General features: G+C 38.2%; 1 protein-coding gene across 4 annotated transcripts in view; it reads left to right on the forward strand.

Annotated features, from left to right (window-relative positions):
• The window catches only part of c8orf34.S (chromosome 8 open reading frame 34 S homeolog), a 125,641-nt gene that overhangs the window by 30,391 nt on the left and 75,548 nt on the right, over nt 1–19,702 (forward strand). For all 4 annotated transcript variants that reach the window (XM_018223776.2, XM_018223774.2, XM_018223775.2 and 1 more), the window contains 2 exons: nt 208–380; nt 9,924–10,090. In XM_018223776.2, the coding sequence (XP_018079265.1) occupies nt 208–380; nt 9,924–10,090 (340 nt within the window). The remainder of the gene's footprint in view (nt 1–207; nt 381–9,923; nt 10,091–19,702) is intronic.

Raw genomic sequence — 19,702 nt, forward strand, 5'->3', positions numbered from 1 at the left:
TTTCAATATTCAACTCTCACATTATTGCATTTCAATGGTTAGCAAGAGACGAGGTGCTCCAGCACGAGCCCCCAGCTTTAGGGAGCGGCACGGCAAAGGATATGTATATATTTTTTTTTTAACCCCATTACTCTCTCCAAATCTTTTGAAAGCCCTGAAATCAGTGAAATAACTAAAGAAATCCATTATGTATTTTTTTTTATTTAGGACACAAGGGCCTTTAACTCATCCTTATTAAAGCCTTGTGTAATTGGAGAATGGGTTGGGCGTGAAGACAATGACCCAGACCCATTGGCTGCTGAAATGATCCAGCCTCCAATCCCAAGAACTAAAGGTGAACAACAGGAGGAAGATGAAGGCAGCTGCAGCCCAGCAGGAAGGTAGGTAGAAGATGTAGTGGTGTGATTTTCCATTTGTTGATATTCATTGCAAGTAATACGTACATCTTTATGTCAGTTTTTTGTTAATACTGTATAAGATGAACAAAGTAATAGCATATACGAATCAATGGTATACATAAGAGGTATAATGTAATAATGTTCTAAAGTATAGTAACCAATATATACCAATGAGCTGGCAACGTTGCAAAATTCTCATTGGTTTTATGGGTTACCAGGCTTGCAGCAAATGTTGCCCCTGTTTTTATATTATCTGTGTTTAATAAAAGATACATAGAAGAAAAACTTGTCTTGTTAAAGGGCATGTAAAGTCTAAAATAGAACAAGGCTAGATATGCTGTATTTTGTATACTAAATATAAACATGAACTTACAGCACCACAAGCCTAATCAAACAAATCATTTATGCTTTCAAAGTTGGCTACAGGGGGTCACCATCTTGTAACTTTGTTGAATATCTTTGCAAGACTAAGACTGTGCACATGCTCAGTGTGGTCTGGGCTGCTTAGGGATCATCATAAACAAAGCTGCTTGAGTTCTGCATGGCTGGGAAGTAAGGCGGGGGCTCCCCCTGCTGTTCATAAGTATGATTGTTTCCCTGCTCAGCAGTTAGGGACCATCTGACAATTCCTATCCACAGCAGTAAATGAAGGGAAAAGTTCACTGCAAACAGTCAGGTTTCTTATAAAAATGGTACACATTTTTAAATTAAAGTATATTGGAGATATTTGGAGGTTTCTTTTTCATTAAAAAAGAAAAAGTAAAAATGGGATTTAATTTTTTTGCCTTTACATGTCCTGTCAGTATACAGCTTCTACAAATAGATTTTACATTAGTGAGGAGTTATGGAATATTACAATTAAATCATGTTTTATGACATTATTAAGCAACTAACACAAGAGTTGATTGTAACACAAAAGTGATATTTGTTTAACATCATAGCCATTTTGTATAACAGCTGTATCCTGCTTATAGGAAATATATTTATATTTATATATGAGAAGAATTTAAAAAATTTTTAAAAATGTATATTTGTATTAATTTATTATGCATTATGGCCTTTTTGTGAAAATATTTTGTAGCCTGATTTCCAAATGGTAAATTCCATTTAAAGCACTGACTGTTTTGTCCGACGTATAAGGGCAGAGAAACACGGTCAGATTCGGGGAGATTGGTCGCCCGATGACAAATCTCCTCTTCTTTGGGGCAACTAATCTCCCCGAATTGCCTTCCCCTGCCTTTCCACTGGCGGGATGGCACTCGGAGCGATTCGTTTTCCTAAGTCGCCTGAAGTTGCCCCACAAGGAAACTTCGGGCGAGTTTGGAAAACAAAGCGTTTCGAGTCCCATCCCGCTGGCGATTTACATTCTAGCCGGCAGGAAGGCAGTTTAGGGAGATTAGTTGCCCTGAAGAAGAGGAGATTTGTTGCCAGGCAACTAATCTCCCCAAATCTCTCTGCCCTTAAATGTTCCCTGCATTTGTCTGACACCCTGTGCGCAAGACTTACATCCTAAGAAAACAATGAGAAAGTCGTCCTGAGGATTTCTGGATAAGGTTTTTTTTTTATAATGTCTACTTAAAATTATTTAAAGGGGTGTTCGCCTTCAAACACTTTTTTCAGTTCAGTTGGTTTCAGATTGTTCACCGGAAATAAAGACTTTTTTAAATTACTTTCTATTTTCTATTTGTGACCGTTTTTCTATTATTGAAGTGTAAAGTAAGTTTCATATTTCATTGTCTAAAGCAGCTCTGGGGGGGGGGGGTCGCCGACTCTAACTGTTCTAAATTGATACATTTACTGTAGTTGATACATTTGTTATCTTTGTCCCTGCTCAGCAGAATCAGTACAGTACAGAATCTGCTCCTGGATCACAGAGCTGTCAGACTGAAACACTAGAGACACAAACATTAAACTTTCATTTTGGGAAAACGATAAAAAAATGGAATTAAAAAAAGTATTTCTTTAGGACAAGGCCAGACCTGGCGTTTTTGCAGCGTTTTTACGTTGCGTTTTTAAAAAAGAACAGCCAGGCGTAAATACGTCACTGAAACCACATGCGACCATCAACATGCGTTTTTCAGCACGTAGCACTTCTCATTGTTCTCATTGAGAATTTGGACGCCATATTTAAAATTTTAAATGTGCAGATCCTATAGAGTCTATTGATCTGGTAGTTTCCTGACGTATTGGCGTTTCTGCTTAAAAACGCCAATACTGGTGTCCTGTGGCGGATTTCAGCTTGCAAGCGCCCTTTGTGAATTGCCATAGTGCGTTTTCGATTAGTTTCAGTGGTAGTGCAGTTTATGCGTATTTACGCCTGGCTGTTCTTTTTTAAAAACGCAACGTAAAAACGCCATGTCTGGCCTTGCCCTTAGGGTGAACAATCTGAAAACAATTTAACTGGAAAAAGTGTTTGTAAGGTGAAAAACCCCTTTAAACGATAAATAAACTCAACATGAATGTTTTGCCACTAATATGGATTCATGCAGCTTACTTGGCATCAATTATAAACTAGAGATGCACCGAATCCAAGATTCGGTTCGGGATTCGGCCAGGATTCGGACTTTTTCAGCAGGATTCGGATTCGGCCGAATCCTTGTGCCCAGCCGAACAGAATCTGAATCCTAATTTGCATATGCAGGGAAATCGCGTGACTGTCAGAAAACCAGGAAGTAAAACATTTTTTCCCTTCCCATCCCTAATTTGCATATGGTTCGGATTCGGTTCGGTATTTGGCCGAATCTTTCACGAAGGATTCGGGGGTTCGGCTGAATCCAAAATAGTGGATTTGGTGCATCCCTATTATAAACTACTGTTTTGTTATTACAGAGAAAAGGGAAATCACTTATAAAAACAATAATAATATGTGTACTGTGGGAGATGGCCTTCGTGTAATTCAGAGCTTTCTGAATGTCAGGTTTCCGGATAAGCGATCCCATACTTCCCGTACAATTTTACAACAAGTTACACACATCTCACATAATAGAAGCATAGATCGATGAACACAATTTACAACTCCAGATAGGGTAGTAGAGATAAAAGAGGATGCTGTTATTAAGGCTTTGCAAAATACATATTGTCAGTTTTTTACAGACGCAAACAAATATATTGCTGTCATTAAGAGGAAGCTCGATCTGGTCCGGCTACCTTAAATAATATAAAGGAAGGTGTGCAGATTTTGCATCCAGCTTAATTACAACTGGGCACCAGAAGACAGTCTTCACCTATCTGCTTTAATCAAAAGCTGTTTTGAAGATATAATGGGGAATTTCTTATAACAACCCCCGTTAATTCTGCCAGGGTGAGAAGACTTAGCACAGCCTGAAAGACAAAACAAATTACCAAAATATCATGAAATATTTATAATGCATCTCATTAGCAACTGATCATACTAATTTATGAAATGCGGCTGTATTATGCAGTTCTTAGTTTGTATCCATGCGTTCTGATTTTAAACTGTAGATGATTGTTTATTTTTCTAAGGGCATCCAGCTGCATTTTTTTCATTAATCCTGTGAATTCAATGAATGAATCTAATAACTGTGCCTTAATGTACTCGCAGCGCTTTTGGTACTGTTAAAGGATATTGATGACACGTTCAGAAGACTAAAGTACATGTGAATATTTAAAATACATACCTCCATACTGGAGAAGCTTTATTTAATGAGAGGTATTTAACTGGGGCCGGATTTAAAGTTGCTACGCCTCTAGGCAGCCCCTCTGCTCGCACCTGACCTCCCTCCCTGCTCGCACGTTCAGCTTACTTCCCACCGCGTCTCTATTGCTTCTGGGCCAGCACCATAACTGCCTTTGGGGAAGGGCAGGAGATTTAAAACACTGTTTAAAATTCCCACCCAGTTCTCTGTGGGGATGTGGCCAGCAGGGGCGATGCCACCCCCCAATGTTTGCTGCCCTAGGCCCGGGTCTTTGTGGCCTGTCCACAACTCATGGCCTGTATTTAACCACGACTGAAGCTCAGCTCACAGTGTTGGCTAAAGTAAAATGTGCAGCAGCCCTTAAAGGGAAAATATTTTTGACATGAGGTCATTTAGTTAGGCTTAGTTATAGTGATTGGCGAATCTGACCTGTTTTGCCGAAAATTTACGAAAATTTGAAAATTGGCCCCTCTATGGGCGACAATTTATTTTGACACCCAACCAATTTTTTCACCCATTAGAATCTATTGGTATCATTTAAACTGTGAAACTACTTTATTTATTAAAGGTGCATATATTCCCTAATGGCACAAACAGAACAAGTCCCTGTTGATACCTGCTGTCTATGCATTAGGGCACCATCAGCGTCTCATACACTGTAGTAGAAGTGGAGCAGCATTGTCTTTGTGATAAATAGCCTCATATTGTGGTTGATGTATTTTATATTTCTAAAATGACCATAGTTGTATGTCATACCAGACAAAATGGATGATAATTCGCTACACCAAGTGGTGCTTAGAGCTTAGAGGCCAGGCACCCCTGAGGTCTTTCGAAGTGAGGGCTTTATATACACTATTGTTTCATCTGTTTTTATCTATATATTCTGCCTATAGAATTCCTCACTGATGATGAGTATGTCTCTAGACAGTGCTTGAGTTTTCACCTCCAGCCCTCCACATGGACTGTCATTAAGCTGCGGAAGCCTAATATGATTATTATATCCCGTCTTGTGGTGGAACATTGAAACACGAGAGTCGGATTTGTCTTTGTAGTAAGAAAGAGAGGCTAAGATTTACCTTTGTAATTAAATTTCATAGCTAAATGTTACTTATCTTCAGGCAAATGTCTCTGTAGCTGAAACCTGATTTTTTTTATTATTCCTTTTTCATACTGGATACCTTCTCTGAAATTTACATATTTATTAATGTCAACATATTGGCAGAGCCTGTAAATATATAGGAAATCTCTAGGAGGAACATCTCTTGGCACTGACTGCTCAGGCTAGTGGTGAATATCGAAAACAATTACAATTAATGATATCAGTATGCAGCACAGGCACAATGAAATTTGCTATGAAAATACAAAAGGAGCTGCACAATATAAAAACATCCAGTATATGCACAAGTCATTCTGTAGATGCAGCCCCATAGGGAACAATGGCTGTATCTGCCGTCTGTCAACATCTTATCAACAAAAAATAGAAATGGCAGATGTAAACGGTCTGTGTATAAGACCATAGGACCCTTACATCTAAACTGGGGACTGGGTGGGAGATTCTGACAGTTGTTCGAATCTCCCTCCTTCCCAGTCCCATGTGCCGGCAAACAGCACCAGCAGTAGCAGTGAGAAGTAGGTGAGAGAGGTGCACGTGTGCGAGAAAGTGGGTGATGTAAAGGGGGTGCAAGTGGGGGAGTGTGTGGGTGGGGGTGTAAACTGCCTAGAGGTGCACCAGATTTAAATCTGGCCCTTAGTGCAGCTGACTGTGGGGAAATTTGTTGTGACTGCAACTGCTCTTACAGCCATAAATGATTCCTCATAGCTTGTATAGCCTAAATCAGATGGGGTTTAGTTCTACTTTAACAAAAATGACAATGTACTGTATACTCAGTTCAGTGTTATTGCGATTTCATCAGATTGGTGAAACATCATTTAAGTACACAGCTGAACAAAAGGTGGAAAGCATATGAAAGGAAATAACAATGATCATGCTGTTTTCTTTATATCTTTTCTTTTCTTTATATTTCCCAGAATTTGTGCTAAAGATTTCCTAGAATGCTATTTATTTCTTAAAGCTTTTACTGCCTGTCCATAGGTTTAGATCCCACAAAGCAGAGGGTTCCTATTGATGAGGTTTAAAGGGCATGTAAAGTCTAAACTAGAATATGGCTAGAAATGCTGTATTTTGTATACTAAATATAAACATGAACTTACTGCACCACAAGCCTAATCAAACAAATATTTTATGCTTTCAAAGTTGGCTACAGGGGGTCACCATCTTGTAACTTTGTTAAACATCTTTGCAAGACTAAAACTGTGCACATGCTCAGTGTGGTCTGGGCTGCTTACGGATCGTCATAAACAAAGCTGCTTGAGTTCTGCATGGCTGGGAAGTAAGGCGGGGGCTCCCTCTGCTGTTTATAAGTATGATTGTTTCCCTGCTCAGCAGTTAGGGACCATCTGACAATACCTATCCACAGCAGTAAACAAAGGGAGAATTTCACTGCATACAGTCAGGTTTCTTATAAAACGGTACACATTTTTTAATTAAAGTATATTGGAGGTTTCTTTTACATTAAAGAAAGTAAAAATGGGATTTTATTTTTTTGCCTTTACGTGTCCTTTAAGAATGCCAACACAGCAGGCCATTTTCAAAGGTGTGTTTTGGCCATTCCTTTTTATGCCCTGACCACACACCCATTACACTACTGGCCACTCCCCTAATATTGCTTAGAGCATTGTCCAAAGCTGCCTCTATTGGAGTTATTTACAGTTGGTTTGGGGTCTTTTTATTGACACATAATGCTGGTGCATTATTATAAATAATATTATTATGGGGAGTTGGCTATTACTGCTAAGTGTCACACATGGAATCATGGTATGGCAAAATTAGAATATTGCTACTGCCTTCATCATGCCTTTATATAGCACCTATAAATTTGTCCGGGCCCAGGAATTGATAGCAGCCCATACCATTTACAGGTTTAGAGCAATATGTAAACGACAAAAAAAAATATCTCATTGGTTGTTACTACATAACACTCACAAAATAATGAGCTGTTTCCATTATGTTCAGGGGGATGTCAGTATGGTCCTAAGCATGCATGTAGGATGAAGAATGAGTTATATAATATATACTCAATGTGTTGTACAGGCATGGGATCCGTTATCCCAAAACCAATTATCCAGAAAGCTCCAAACTATACAGCAGGCCGTCTCCCGTAGACTCCATTTGAGCAACATAATCATTTTACTTTGTTATAATAAAAGAGTACCTTGTACTTAAAGGAAAACTATACCCCCCAAACAATATAGGTCTCTATTAAAAGATACTGAGTAAAACAGCTCATGTGTAAAACCCTGCTTCATGTAAATGAACCATTATCATAATAATATACTTTTTTAGAAGAATGTGCCATTGGGTAATCATAAATAGAAAATTGCCATTTTAAAAAATAAGGGCCGCCCCCTGAGATCGTAAGTTTCACTGTGCTCACATACAAACCACATGTAAGGTCACATGAGCCAATTAACAGACAGAGTTCTGCCTTTTGCTTCCTCACTTCTTCCTGTTACAGTTAGTGTTGTAGTATTTCTGGTCAGGTGATCTCTGAGACAGCACAGATAGAGTCACGAAATGGTGGCTCAAGGCAAGAGATGTAAAAGGGCAATATTTATTGCCAATTTATTTTACCAGTTTGGTAAGATTCTTTAATATGTCATTCAATTTGATATAAACTATCTGTTGCTTAAGTATTCATTTTGGGGGTATAGTTTTCCTTTAAGGTATGAAGATCTACATTATAGAAAGACCCATTATCTGGAAAACCCTAGATCCCAAGCATTCTGGATAATCGCTCCCATACCTGTATCAGGTAATACAATACAGTCTCCCATCAATATCTATGTACTAATCCGCAAATAATGTCATTATGTTTAGCAAATTCCACCTGACAAGCATGCACTAGATTATCTTAAACAAGCAACTTCATTAACTTGATAAATAGACGCCATTGCTCGGTTCCACTTGACGCACCGTTAATTTCATCACACTGCTGCCACAGGGAACGTTCTGCATGGCAGCTCACTAAATTGCTATATTTATTCCTTGTCAATTATGGCACATCCAGTGATATGAGCAATACCCATTCATCACCAGGCGTTCCGTAATTAATGGGACCAAAGCTGTATAATTTAGACCATATTGAAACATGTCATTTTACTTGTTTGATGCATTGTGGAAGCAGTGACTTTTGACAGTTTACTTGCATTATAATAATAAAAAATAACTGTTCTATGTTGCTGTTGCTCTCTTGAAACTATTAAGAATAATAAACTAGTAGACTAGTAGCCAGAGTGACATATTGTGAACTAATCTTCTGTTGTCCCGCTTGGCTATGGGTTTAGGGATCACCTGCTTCCAGCCTGGTTCAGTGGGAACTATAAAGCCTCATTCAACTCATTCTTTATTCTATTGTAGTCAAATGATGATATTGATGAAATGTAATGCTAAACATCACCATTGGTTTGGCACTGATTCTGTGGCCATATTTGGCCACAAATATGAGAAGTCAGCCTGTGCAGTGAAGCCACTGATTCTGTCTTTAATGTTAACATCTCTGAACAGCTGAATCGCTATCTTTAAACTTTTGGGTGAATGACTGGATAACTGGTTAGAGCCTTCCAGTGTGTTTGGACAATTTTTAAGGAGTTTACTGTATGTAATCATCTGGCAGTCAGATAAAGCAGTTTATATTTTTTATTCAAATGGAATCAGACAGCAAGTGTGCTCTGAGTATTCTCAGGCTGACACCAGTTTAAAAGAAATGGTTTAAACTGGCTGACAGTTTTGACCTGTTTGTAGTCAAAATAATAGGACTTCCCCATGGTCTACAGGGCTTGAAGGAGCTGTAACTCTCTGAATGTATTCTGTAAGTTTGTTCCCTACCTACCCTATCCACTGGAAAGGAAATAGGATAACTTGTGAATTTAAAGGAACAGTCACACCAAACAATGAAAGTGTTTTAAAGGAATGACAATATAATGTACTGTTGCCCTGCACTGGTAAAACTGGTGGGTTTTCTTCAGAAACTCTACTATAGTTCATATAAACAAGCTGCTGTGTAGCCATGGGGGCAGCCATTCAAGCACAAGATACTCAGTAGATAACAGATATGCTCTGAAGAATCCTGTTGTATGCTACAGAGCTTATCTGTTATCTGCTGTCTATATTAGATATAGTATATATGTGACTAAAAATAAAGGCTACCTTATCAGTATCCTGTGCACTTTCTCCTTTTTCAGCTTTGAATGGCTGCCCCCATGGTTACACTGCAGCTTGTTTATATAAACTATAGTCGTGTATCTAAAAAGCAAACACACCAGTTTTACCAGTGCAGAGTAACAGTACATTATGCTGTCATTCCTTTAAAACACATTAATTTTTTTTGGTGTTACTGTTCCTTTAAAGATAAGTAATAAAATATACCAAAGTCAAAGTTCATTGTGAGTTTGAGTTGATGTGACCCTTTACCTTCCCCGTAGCTGCAAAGTCGACTCATGTAACAGAATTGAAGTTGCTATGTTTTAGTCCATGATGCAGTCCGATGACTTGTGCTGTAATATTTTTGAAGCAGCAGCAAGAAGAATGTGGTACTACACAGTGTTTCCCTGTGTCCTAGACACTTTGCCCTTACTTCCCTCCGTGTTACATTAAGAAATGATGTACCTGAACCTCGTGGCCATGGGGAGAGGAGATTGCTTTCTGCTGGCAGCCAGCATGTAGCGTTATGGAATTGTTCAATCCTATATGAGTTGTTTCATTTAATTGCGTTGTCCCGGGTGAGTTACTCATAATTATTTATTTCTGCAGTTTGAAGATGGAGCCAAAGAACAAAGGTCTGAAGCAGCAGCAACAGCAGCACAAGAAACTACTGGCAGCAATGCTCTCGCAAGACTCGTTCGACTCCGTGCACAGCACTCCTGCCTCGGTCACAGAAGAAGACATTGATAATGAAGATGATGCAATGGAACTGCTTGGTAATTGATAAGGTCCCTTACTTATTTATGGTGTGACCAGGGAATTCAGCAAGAGATCCTCATGTTAAGCTGCTTGGATAATGTCCCCAAAGTCCAACACGGGGTCAGGTGTTCTGTAATTCTTGTAGCAGAAGCCTGTAACTTAAGGTAGCCTTGCCTCTTCCAACCAAAGCGATACATAGTTTGGGCCTTGAGTTGTAAGGAAAATTATTTCCTTCAAAAGGCCACTTACATAATAATATATAATAACTTGTATAATAATCTAATTATAAGCAACTTTTTAATTGCCCTTCATTTTCTCATTTTTATATTTTTTTAATTATTTGCCTTCTTTCTCTGACTCTTTTCAGCTTTTAAATGGGGGTCAGTGGCCTCATCTAAAAAACAAATTCTCTATAGGGCAACAAATTTATTGTTATTCCTCATCTTTCTATTAAGGCCCTCTACTATTGATACTGCAGTCTCAGAGCTCCTATAATTTACTGTTGGTCTGGACCCAGCTCTTTGTATCTGTTCTCATAGCCCTTTTGTAGCATACAAACCCTTCAGAAAAAAGTAGGTGTGTCCTGATGAACAAGCGGTGTGGTCTAATGATATTAGGGTGTGGCCAGATTGAAACACGCTCTGTACTGATATAGCCACAATACAAACAAGTCCCTAAAGGGGGTTATTTATCCACATTCGTATTTTTGTTGCCATGATTTTTTCGTTCTATAAATTATGAATGTGAATAATGATTTGTAAAAAAACACGAATGTTCTATATTTATTAAGGAAAAATATGAAAAGCTAGGTCATGTTGAAGTCCATGGGAGCTGTCCTAGCCAAAATGTATATTTATTCGATTCAAGTTTTTTTAGTTTTTTTTTTGAGCTTGTAAACTCACTAAAACATTAACAATTGTTATTCATTTGCATTTTTTTTTATTCTGATGTTTTAATAAACGAGGTAACATTTGTGTTTTTTTTTAATTGTGAGTTTATTCAGAGTAGAAAAAATCTCTAAAATTTTGATAAATAGGCCACCCAGAGTGCTTTCAAAAAGGTCAGTATGGAGTAAACATGGACCTGTGTGTTATGATAATGTGTTATGATAATACTCATTACCAGCAGCCGTAACGCTGCAGATCCTCTAATTCACAGATAAGTAACAATGTCATTGCTTGCTATTTATATTTCGGAGGGTTTTCATGGCTATTGATTCAATACTTAAATATTTAATATGTTTATTGATTTCATATCAAGCAGCTAGCGGCAGCTTGTTACGCACAGCTATTTTCAGTGATTGATTCATTGATGCTAATCACAATAGCTTGTTGGCAGGCGACCTGCTGATTTGTTCCTGTTTAAAGGAATGAGGAGGAACCCGATAAACTGCGTGGTAGTTCCAGCAAACCTTAATCCCAAAGGCTGCTTCTCCAGTTCAATCCCTGTATCATTAACCGCCTTTGTGTAATCAGTCTCTAGTCTTCCTACTTTTGTGATTGACACAAGGTGCTGTGAGCCACCCTTTCACTTTCTGGTATTATATTTATTCTACCTGCTGGATTTGTTTAGCTTTTGTCCTTATAATTGGATAAATGAAACCCATTTTGCTGAAGATGTAACAAAAACAAACAAGACATCTAATGCTGCTATAGCTGTTTAATTCAAGAGTAACACAAGGTGTCGTGCACCAGTAATAGGAGACTAACTAAAATATTTACACTTTCTGTAAAGGTAGATGCTTTCTGCTTAATCTGCAGAATACTTCTGAAGTCATCCGCCGGGCCATATATTTACCCCTAACAATGTTTCCTAATTAATATAGAACGTATGTTGCAATTTCTTTAAGGCATTGTATATTGAAAATAAAATCTGTATAGCAGATGGATGAAAGTAGATTTGCTCCCTCTTGTGAAGGAACAGTGCATTGCAGTAAAACTTTGCTTTATGTGTATGCAGCATAGGAAATCATAAATGATGAGGAAAGATTAAGGATAGAGACACACGGGCAGATTCGGGGAGATTAGATGCTCAGCGACAAATCTCCTCTTCTTTGGGGCGACTAATCTCCTGAACTGCCTTCCTGCCGGCTAGAATGAAAATCGCCAGCGGGATGCCTCTCGGAGCTCTTCATTTTCCGAAGTCGCCCGAACTTCGTGCGACATCGGAAATGAAGCAATCCGAGTGCCATGCCACCGGCGATTTTCATTCTAGCCGGCGGGAAGGAAGGGAAGGAATTTCGGGGAGATTAGTCGTCCCAAAGAGGAGGAGATTTGTCGCCGGGCATCTAATCTCCCCGAATCTGCCCGTGTGTCTCTGCCCTTAGAGCGACCCAATCATAAGGCTATTACTTGATGGTGCATATGATATTACAGCAATAAACTGCATTAATGATAAGGTTACTTTCTCATTAAGTGAAGTTTTTCCTTTAAAGGGGTTTTTCACTATTAAATTAACATTTAGGGGCTATTAATCAAATTCCAAAATGTTCTCACTATTTACTAAAAACCACTCAACAACCAAATCTGCACAAACTTCCCCCCCCCATTTATCAATAAATTTTCACAAAAAATTCTTGTGTGGTAAAAAACTTGATAAAATCGTGGAAAAATTCTAATCATAGGATTTTTTTCAGATTTTCATGTGAAAACCACTACCACTAAGGTGCGTCTGTTTTGACGCCGAAAACCCGGAATAGTTGCGGTAAAAATGTGTTTTTGGTTTTTTTTTCGATTTATTAGGCCTTGAATCTGTTCCAAGTCCAAATCTGAAAATACTCCATCTAAAACCTGCTGAATTCATGAAAAAGTCAATGGCAGATGTCCCCTTAACCATTTGAAGATGTTTTAACCCTCAGGAAATGCTCTGAGTTTTCAGGGTTTCAAAAAATTCGGGTTTTTCACATGACAATCTCAAAAAGTCTTGGTTTTTCTCAGTCCGATTTTTTTGTGTTTTTTATTGGTAAAATAAGGGCAAATCATGGATTCTAGTTTGGTCAGACTTTTTTTATTTAAAAAAATCAGAAAATTTGGGATTTTGATAAAGAACCCCCTAAATGTATGAAACCCAGAGCAGATCAGAATATCTGTCATCTGGATATCTGCCATTGACTCCTACATGATCTTGGCAGGTCAGAGTTGGAATACTTTTTTATTAGGATTTTTAACCATCCGAGTTTAATAAATCTTGAAAAAATCTAGTTTTTTTCATCCGAAAAAATGGTATTTTAGACTTTAATAGATAAACCCCTAGGTATAATTTGCAGTTGGTTTTCTTTTTTTTTATTATTTGTGGGGGTTGAATTATTTAGCTTTTTATTCTCCAGCTGTCCAGTTTGCAATTTCATTAATCTGGTTGCTAGGGTCTGAATTACCCTAACAACCATGCATTGATTTGCATAAGAGATTGGAATATGAATAGGAGAGGCCTGAATATAAAGATGATTAATAAAAAGTAGCAATAACAATACATTTGTAGCCTTACAGAGCATTTGTTTTTTTTGGAAAGCTAGAAAGAGTAAGAGGCAAGGTATTGGACCTGTTATCCAGAATGTTCTGGACCTGGAGTTTTCCGAATAACAGATCTTTCTGTAATTTGGATCTTCAAAGTTGTCTACTAGAAAATCATGTAAACATTAAATAAACCCAATAGGCTGGTTTTGCTTCCAATAAGGATTAAGTTTGGATCAAGTATAAGCTACTGTTTTATTATTACGGAGAAAAAAAAAATCATTTTAAAAAATGTGGATTATTTGGATGGAGTCTCCTAATTCGGAGCTTACTGTATATCGTGTTTCTGGATAACAGATCCTAAACCTGTATTAAAAAAAAAAAACGATGAAAAATAAAAAATGAAGACCACTTGAAAAGTTGCTTAGATTTCGCCGTTCTATAACATACTAAAAGTTAACTTAAAGGTAAACCACCCTTTTAAAGCCATGTGGGATTTTTATTAAAAATATTCCCCAGCCAGTAGCCCTGGTGGCACCGGTAAGCTTTGCTGCATGCTTTGGCAGCTGTTGTTGTGTCTGTCTAGGCAGGGTTGACTCTTTCTTGTAGTGGACTCAAGGCTTTCAGTAGCTGTTTGTAACTCCATTGTAAGTACAGCGTTCCTCTGCTGAATACTGGGTGCTCTAATAAAACTTTGCACATATGGTGCTGGCCTTAGATGAGAAAGTAAATCTTCTCTTTCTGCCTTGTATTACTGGCACAATGTATATGTATCTAGTGTATGTATCTCACTGACACTTGATTTGATCTGTGCTCCATAAGAAATCATTTGGCATAGTCTGCACTGTGTGCTTGCTGCTATCTACTAATTGAATGTCACCCAGTAACACTGACAATCATTTATCAAAATCAGAATTTTATTAAAAAAAGTCCGACCAAACTAGAATCCACAATTTGAGATTATTTATTATTAAAAAAAGAGTGATATAATCGGATCAGGGGAAAACATGATAATCGTGAATCAGAATAGTACGATTTTTTCAGATTTTTTTCCCCCCAATTGCTCCATTTTTTTCTGACTTTTTCCCAAGAAGTCAGAATTTTTCAGCTTTTTGCTTGAATAGCCCATAATAGTCGGATTCCCATTGACTTATATACAACCTCGGCAGGTGTGAGATGCCGAGTTTTCAAAATTCTGACTTTTTGCAGCATTGGCCTTTAATAAATCCAGAAAAAGCCATGTGGGATTTTTATTAAAAATATTTCCCAGCCTATAGCCCTGGTGGCACCGGTCAACTTTGCTGCATGCTTTGGCAGCTGTTGTTGTGTCTGTCTAGGCACGGTTGTCTCTTTCTTGTAGTGGACTCAAGGCTTTCAGTAGCTGTTTGTAACTCCATTGTAAGTACAGCGTTCCTCTGCTGAATACTGGGTGCTCTAATAAAACTTTGCCCATATGGTGCTGGCCTTAGATGAGAAAGTAAATCTTCTCTTTCTGCCTTGTATTACTGGCACAATTCATATGTATCTTGTGTATGTATCTCACTGACACTTGATTTGATCTGTGCTCCATAAGAAATAATTTGGCATAGTCTGCACTATGTGCTTGCTGCTATCCACTATTCTTGTGCTTTTAAATGGTTAGAGATGCACCCGTGGTTTCTGGTTGTAGTTCAACAAGAGCCTACACTCCGGTTCCTAGTGAGTCTGGCAGGCGGTCATGCTTACAAGAGGTAAGTTTGTAAAGGGCATTGATAGTGATAAGCGTTCCTGTTCAAACTTCTAATCTTCTTGCATCTTTACTGGGTAAAATCAAGCAACATGTGTGGAAGTGTTTATACAATTTTAATAAATAAATAAAAGTACACTCACAAACTCACAATAAAATCACTTTAAAAACAATGCAGCACATTCGTGTCTTATTCCGAGTTCTTTAGCGTCTTTGGCAGTTCAACGCACTTTCCTGGGACCTCTGGCTGTTGCCTTGCTGCCTGCCATACAGTTTAGCATTTCTAGGTAATGCTAAATTCAGGGATTCTTCCCCATTCTGCCTTTAATCTGTTGCAGACAAAGTCAGAGCTTAGTTTCATTGCTGGCCTCAGATTGTTCTGCTGATAAAACCAAAAGGGACCATGGCTGATTCACAATTCACTAATTGGATTTAAATATAAACTAGGTAATGCTAAAGTGTATGGCAACGAGCAAGGCAGCAGCCAGAGGTCCGAGGAAAGTGCGTTGAACTGCCAAAGACGTTAAAGAACTCAGAATAAGACACGAATACGCTGCATTGTTTTTAAAGTGATTTTATTGTGAGTTTGTGAGTGTAATTTTATTTATTTATTAAAATTGTATAAACACTTCCACACATGTTGCTTAATTTTACCCACTAAAGATGCGAGAAGATTAGAAGTTTGAACAGGAACGCTTATCGCTATCAATGCCCTTTACAAACTAACCTCTTGTAAGCATGACGCCTGCCAGACTCATTAGGAACCGGAGTGTAGGATCTTGTTGAACTACAACCAAAAACCACGGGTGCATCTCTAATTTTCTAATCTCTGTTTTCTGTTTTTTTCCCCTGATTGACTTATGGTCTTTGAGTCCTACAGCAATCTATTTGTGGAAAGTGTCTGGTTAAGGGTGGAGGAGAGCCCTTTCTTTGATTGCCGGATTGGGGAGACACCGTTCGTTTCAGAGGATAAATCATAAAGCTCGTGCTCTGTGTGGCTATATTTCTGTTGCTATTGTTAAAGCGATACTGTCATGGGAAAATACATTTTTTTCAAAATGAATCAGTTAATAGTGCTGCTCCAGCAGAATTCTGCACTGAAATCCATTTCTCAAAAGAGCAAACAGATTTTTTTATATTCAATTTTGAAATCTGACATGGGGCTAGACGTTTTGTCAATTTCCCAGCTGCTCCCAGTCATGTGACTTGTGCCTGCACCTTAGGAGAGAAATGCTTTCTGGCAGGCTGCTGTTTTTCCTTCTCAATGTAACTGAATGCGTCTCAGTGAGACATGGGTTTTTACTATTGTGTGCTGTTCTTAGATCTGCCAGGCAGCTGTTATCTTGTGTTGTGTGAAGTTTATCAGAGCACAAGTCACATGACTTGGGGCAGCTGGGAAGTTGACAATATGTCTAGCCCCATGTCAGATTTCAAAATTGAATATAACAAAATCTGTTTGCTCTTTTGAGAAATTGATTTCAGTGCAGAATTCTGCTGGAGCAGCACTATTAACTGATTCATTTTGAAATTTTTTTTTTCCCCATGACAGTATCCCTTTAAGCTGTATTGTTTATCTTTCTATACCTCTCCTAAACATCTTCCATTCCAACTATTGCCTGGTTGTTGGGGTAACTGCAATCTTAGAAACCAGAGTGCCGCTGAAATTATTAACTGAAGAGGAGCAAAACACAAAATAAAGAAAAAACCCATAAAAGATGAAAAAATTAAGTTCTTAAAATACTATTATTGCTACATACTAATTAAATCTGAACTACCCCATTAATAATCCCTTTAATAATATAAAAAACATATTGGAGTAATTCTTTAACAGCACAAATCCTCACCTCCCATTCAGTCTAATGGTTCAAGCCACATGGTCGTCTTTCATCAACACTGCCCTTACTGCCCAAGAAACACTGGCAAGGTTGAGATTTGCCAGCTGTCTATACACAATTACAATTAAATGGTATGACTTTTACAGTTCTTCCCAACAGTCAATTCCAGTCTAAAGCTGGCCAAAGATGCAAAGATCCGATCGTACAAATCATCGTATAATCGGACTTTCCCATCTCCCGACCCGCCACTAACCTTTCAGATCAAAGTCTTACCATTCAGATCAAATAAAGTAGTAAAAGAACAGATCAGCAATGTTCTGCCCCTGACAGCAATCGTAAGATATCTATGTCCAACCAAAGCTAGTGACAGTCTCCCACTGAAAATCATACGATCGGCAATACACGCAGAGATATTATCGGCAGCCGACAGAAATTTTCTAACCTGTCCGATCAACCAAAAGACCGATCTCCGCCAGACGAAAAATGTCGGGACTCTCCACACACGGTCCGAAAATCGTACCAATCCTCGATTCGTATGATCAGATCTTTGCGTCTATGGCCAGCTTAAAGGAGAGGTCTATTTATTATACTGTGTACAAAGTGAAGTGAAACATTCCCTGTGATGTTTTTCATAGCAACCAATCAGAGCTTTGCTTTTGTTCTTGAACTGTAAAAATTTAATTTTCAGCATGATAAATATATCCCATAACTGAACTGTTGTTCAGCAGCGTTCTAGTTTGTAATCTCAGCAGCTATCCTGTTGCTAAGGTCCAATTTACCCTAGCAACAGGCCATAGTTTGAGCGAGAGACCAAAAGATGAATAGGAAAAGGGCTAAAAAGAAAGATAAGGAATGCAAAATAATGATAACATTGTAGCCTCACAGAGCAATCTTTTTTTGTCGGCTTGGGTCAGTGACCCCCCCCCATCTCATTTGAAAGCTGGAAAGTGGAAGAAGAATGTAAATAATTAAATAGACACAAAATCAAAAATAATAGGACATTCTATAATATACTAAAAGTAAATTAAGACATAAACTAACCCTTTAACTTATTATATTGTGTGACACATTAAGGGGCAATTTTTTCCAATATACTGTTACTACACATTTTTAATGGTTTTAAAGTTATTTGGTATTGAAATTAGGGTCTGTCTGTCCCTTTATCTTTACTGCACTGCTGGTTCTGACTGTCAAACAATATAGCCAAAAACAACTGGCCTCCAGCCACACTCTAGTTCCCAAAACGCTATGCATCCTTTTTTCAGCTGTCAGCTGTGAATTAGTTGACTTCTGCTACGTTGTTTCAAGACTCAGAACCAGCAGTGCAAAGAAAAGTGGGACAAACGTATACTACTTCAGTAGCAATGACACATCCCTAAACTACTAAATGTGTTTCGTGAATGTATAGTGGAAAGTTGCTATTTACTAAAGGCTCGTGTCTGAGGGAAGACTTGCAATTTCAAATAAAACGTATTTTAAACAAGAAGAAAAGCCGTATTACCTTTGTCGCTCAGTGACCTGAAATGTAGAGATGTTCCACTAGAGGGCACTGTAGTCTTTTCTCAGTTTGGAAGCAGTTCATGGAAATCAATAGCAGCCTAGTTCGATTAACTGAAAATATTATAAATATATTTAAATCTATTTCTTGGTTTGGAAATTATAAATTGACCAAAATGCAGTATGGAATATTTCCATATGGATTTTCAATATGAAGAAGAACCTAAGGGGTTAAAAGTTGCATTCAGTGTTCCAATGTGTGTGGGCTGAATACAATGGAGCGAGCAGGAGGTGGGTCACCCAATAGCATCCAGTGGTATCAGGGTTCTTCCTATCATTCTAATATGCAAGTGTGTGATTCTGCAAATGGTAAATAGATTAAGAATTTCAGGGATTCTTCCCCATTCTGCCTTTAATCTGTTGCAGACAAAGTCAGGGCTTAGTGTCATCGCTGGCCTCAGATTGTTCTGCTAATAAAACCAGAAGGGACCATGGCTGATTCACAATTCACTAATTGGATTTAACTATAAAATAATTATGGACGGTGCTGTATAAAAAGCCTTTCATTATGGGCATTTGAAAAAGTGACTTTGAGCCTGATGCGTTAGGGAACAAAAAAAGATTCCCAACTAGGGATTTCTAGCAACACTAAATTCTAGTTTTAAGATTTTTTATTTCTGGAAATGATATTAGTACTAGCTGGGAAGGGAAAGAACAGGGAGAAGTAAGGGGTACAGAGGTATGAAAGAGTCGATACATCAGGACTGGAAAAAGTCAGAGAATTGCAGGAATTCATTGTTGGGAATTTCAAATGAAATATTTAAAATAAATATTTAAAATTAGGGATGCACCGAATCCAGGATTCGGTTCGGGATTCGGCCAGGATTCGGCCTTTTTCAGCAGGATTCGGATTCGGCCGAATCCTTCTGCCCGGCCGAACCGAATCCGAATCCTAATTTGCATATGCAAATTAGGGGCAGGGAGGGAAAATGCGTGACTTTTTGTCAGAAAACAAGGAAGTAAAAAATGTTTTCCCCTTCCCACCCCTAATTTGCATATGCAAATTAGGGTTCGGATTCGGTTCGGTATTCGGCCGAATCCAAAAAAGTGGATTCGGGGGTT

Source organism: Xenopus laevis, chromosome 6S (assembly GCF_017654675.1).
Source record: "Xenopus laevis strain J_2021 chromosome 6S, Xenopus_laevis_v10.1, whole genome shotgun sequence".
In the NCBI taxonomy this organism is placed as follows: Eukaryota; Metazoa; Chordata; class Amphibia; order Anura; family Pipidae; genus Xenopus; species Xenopus laevis.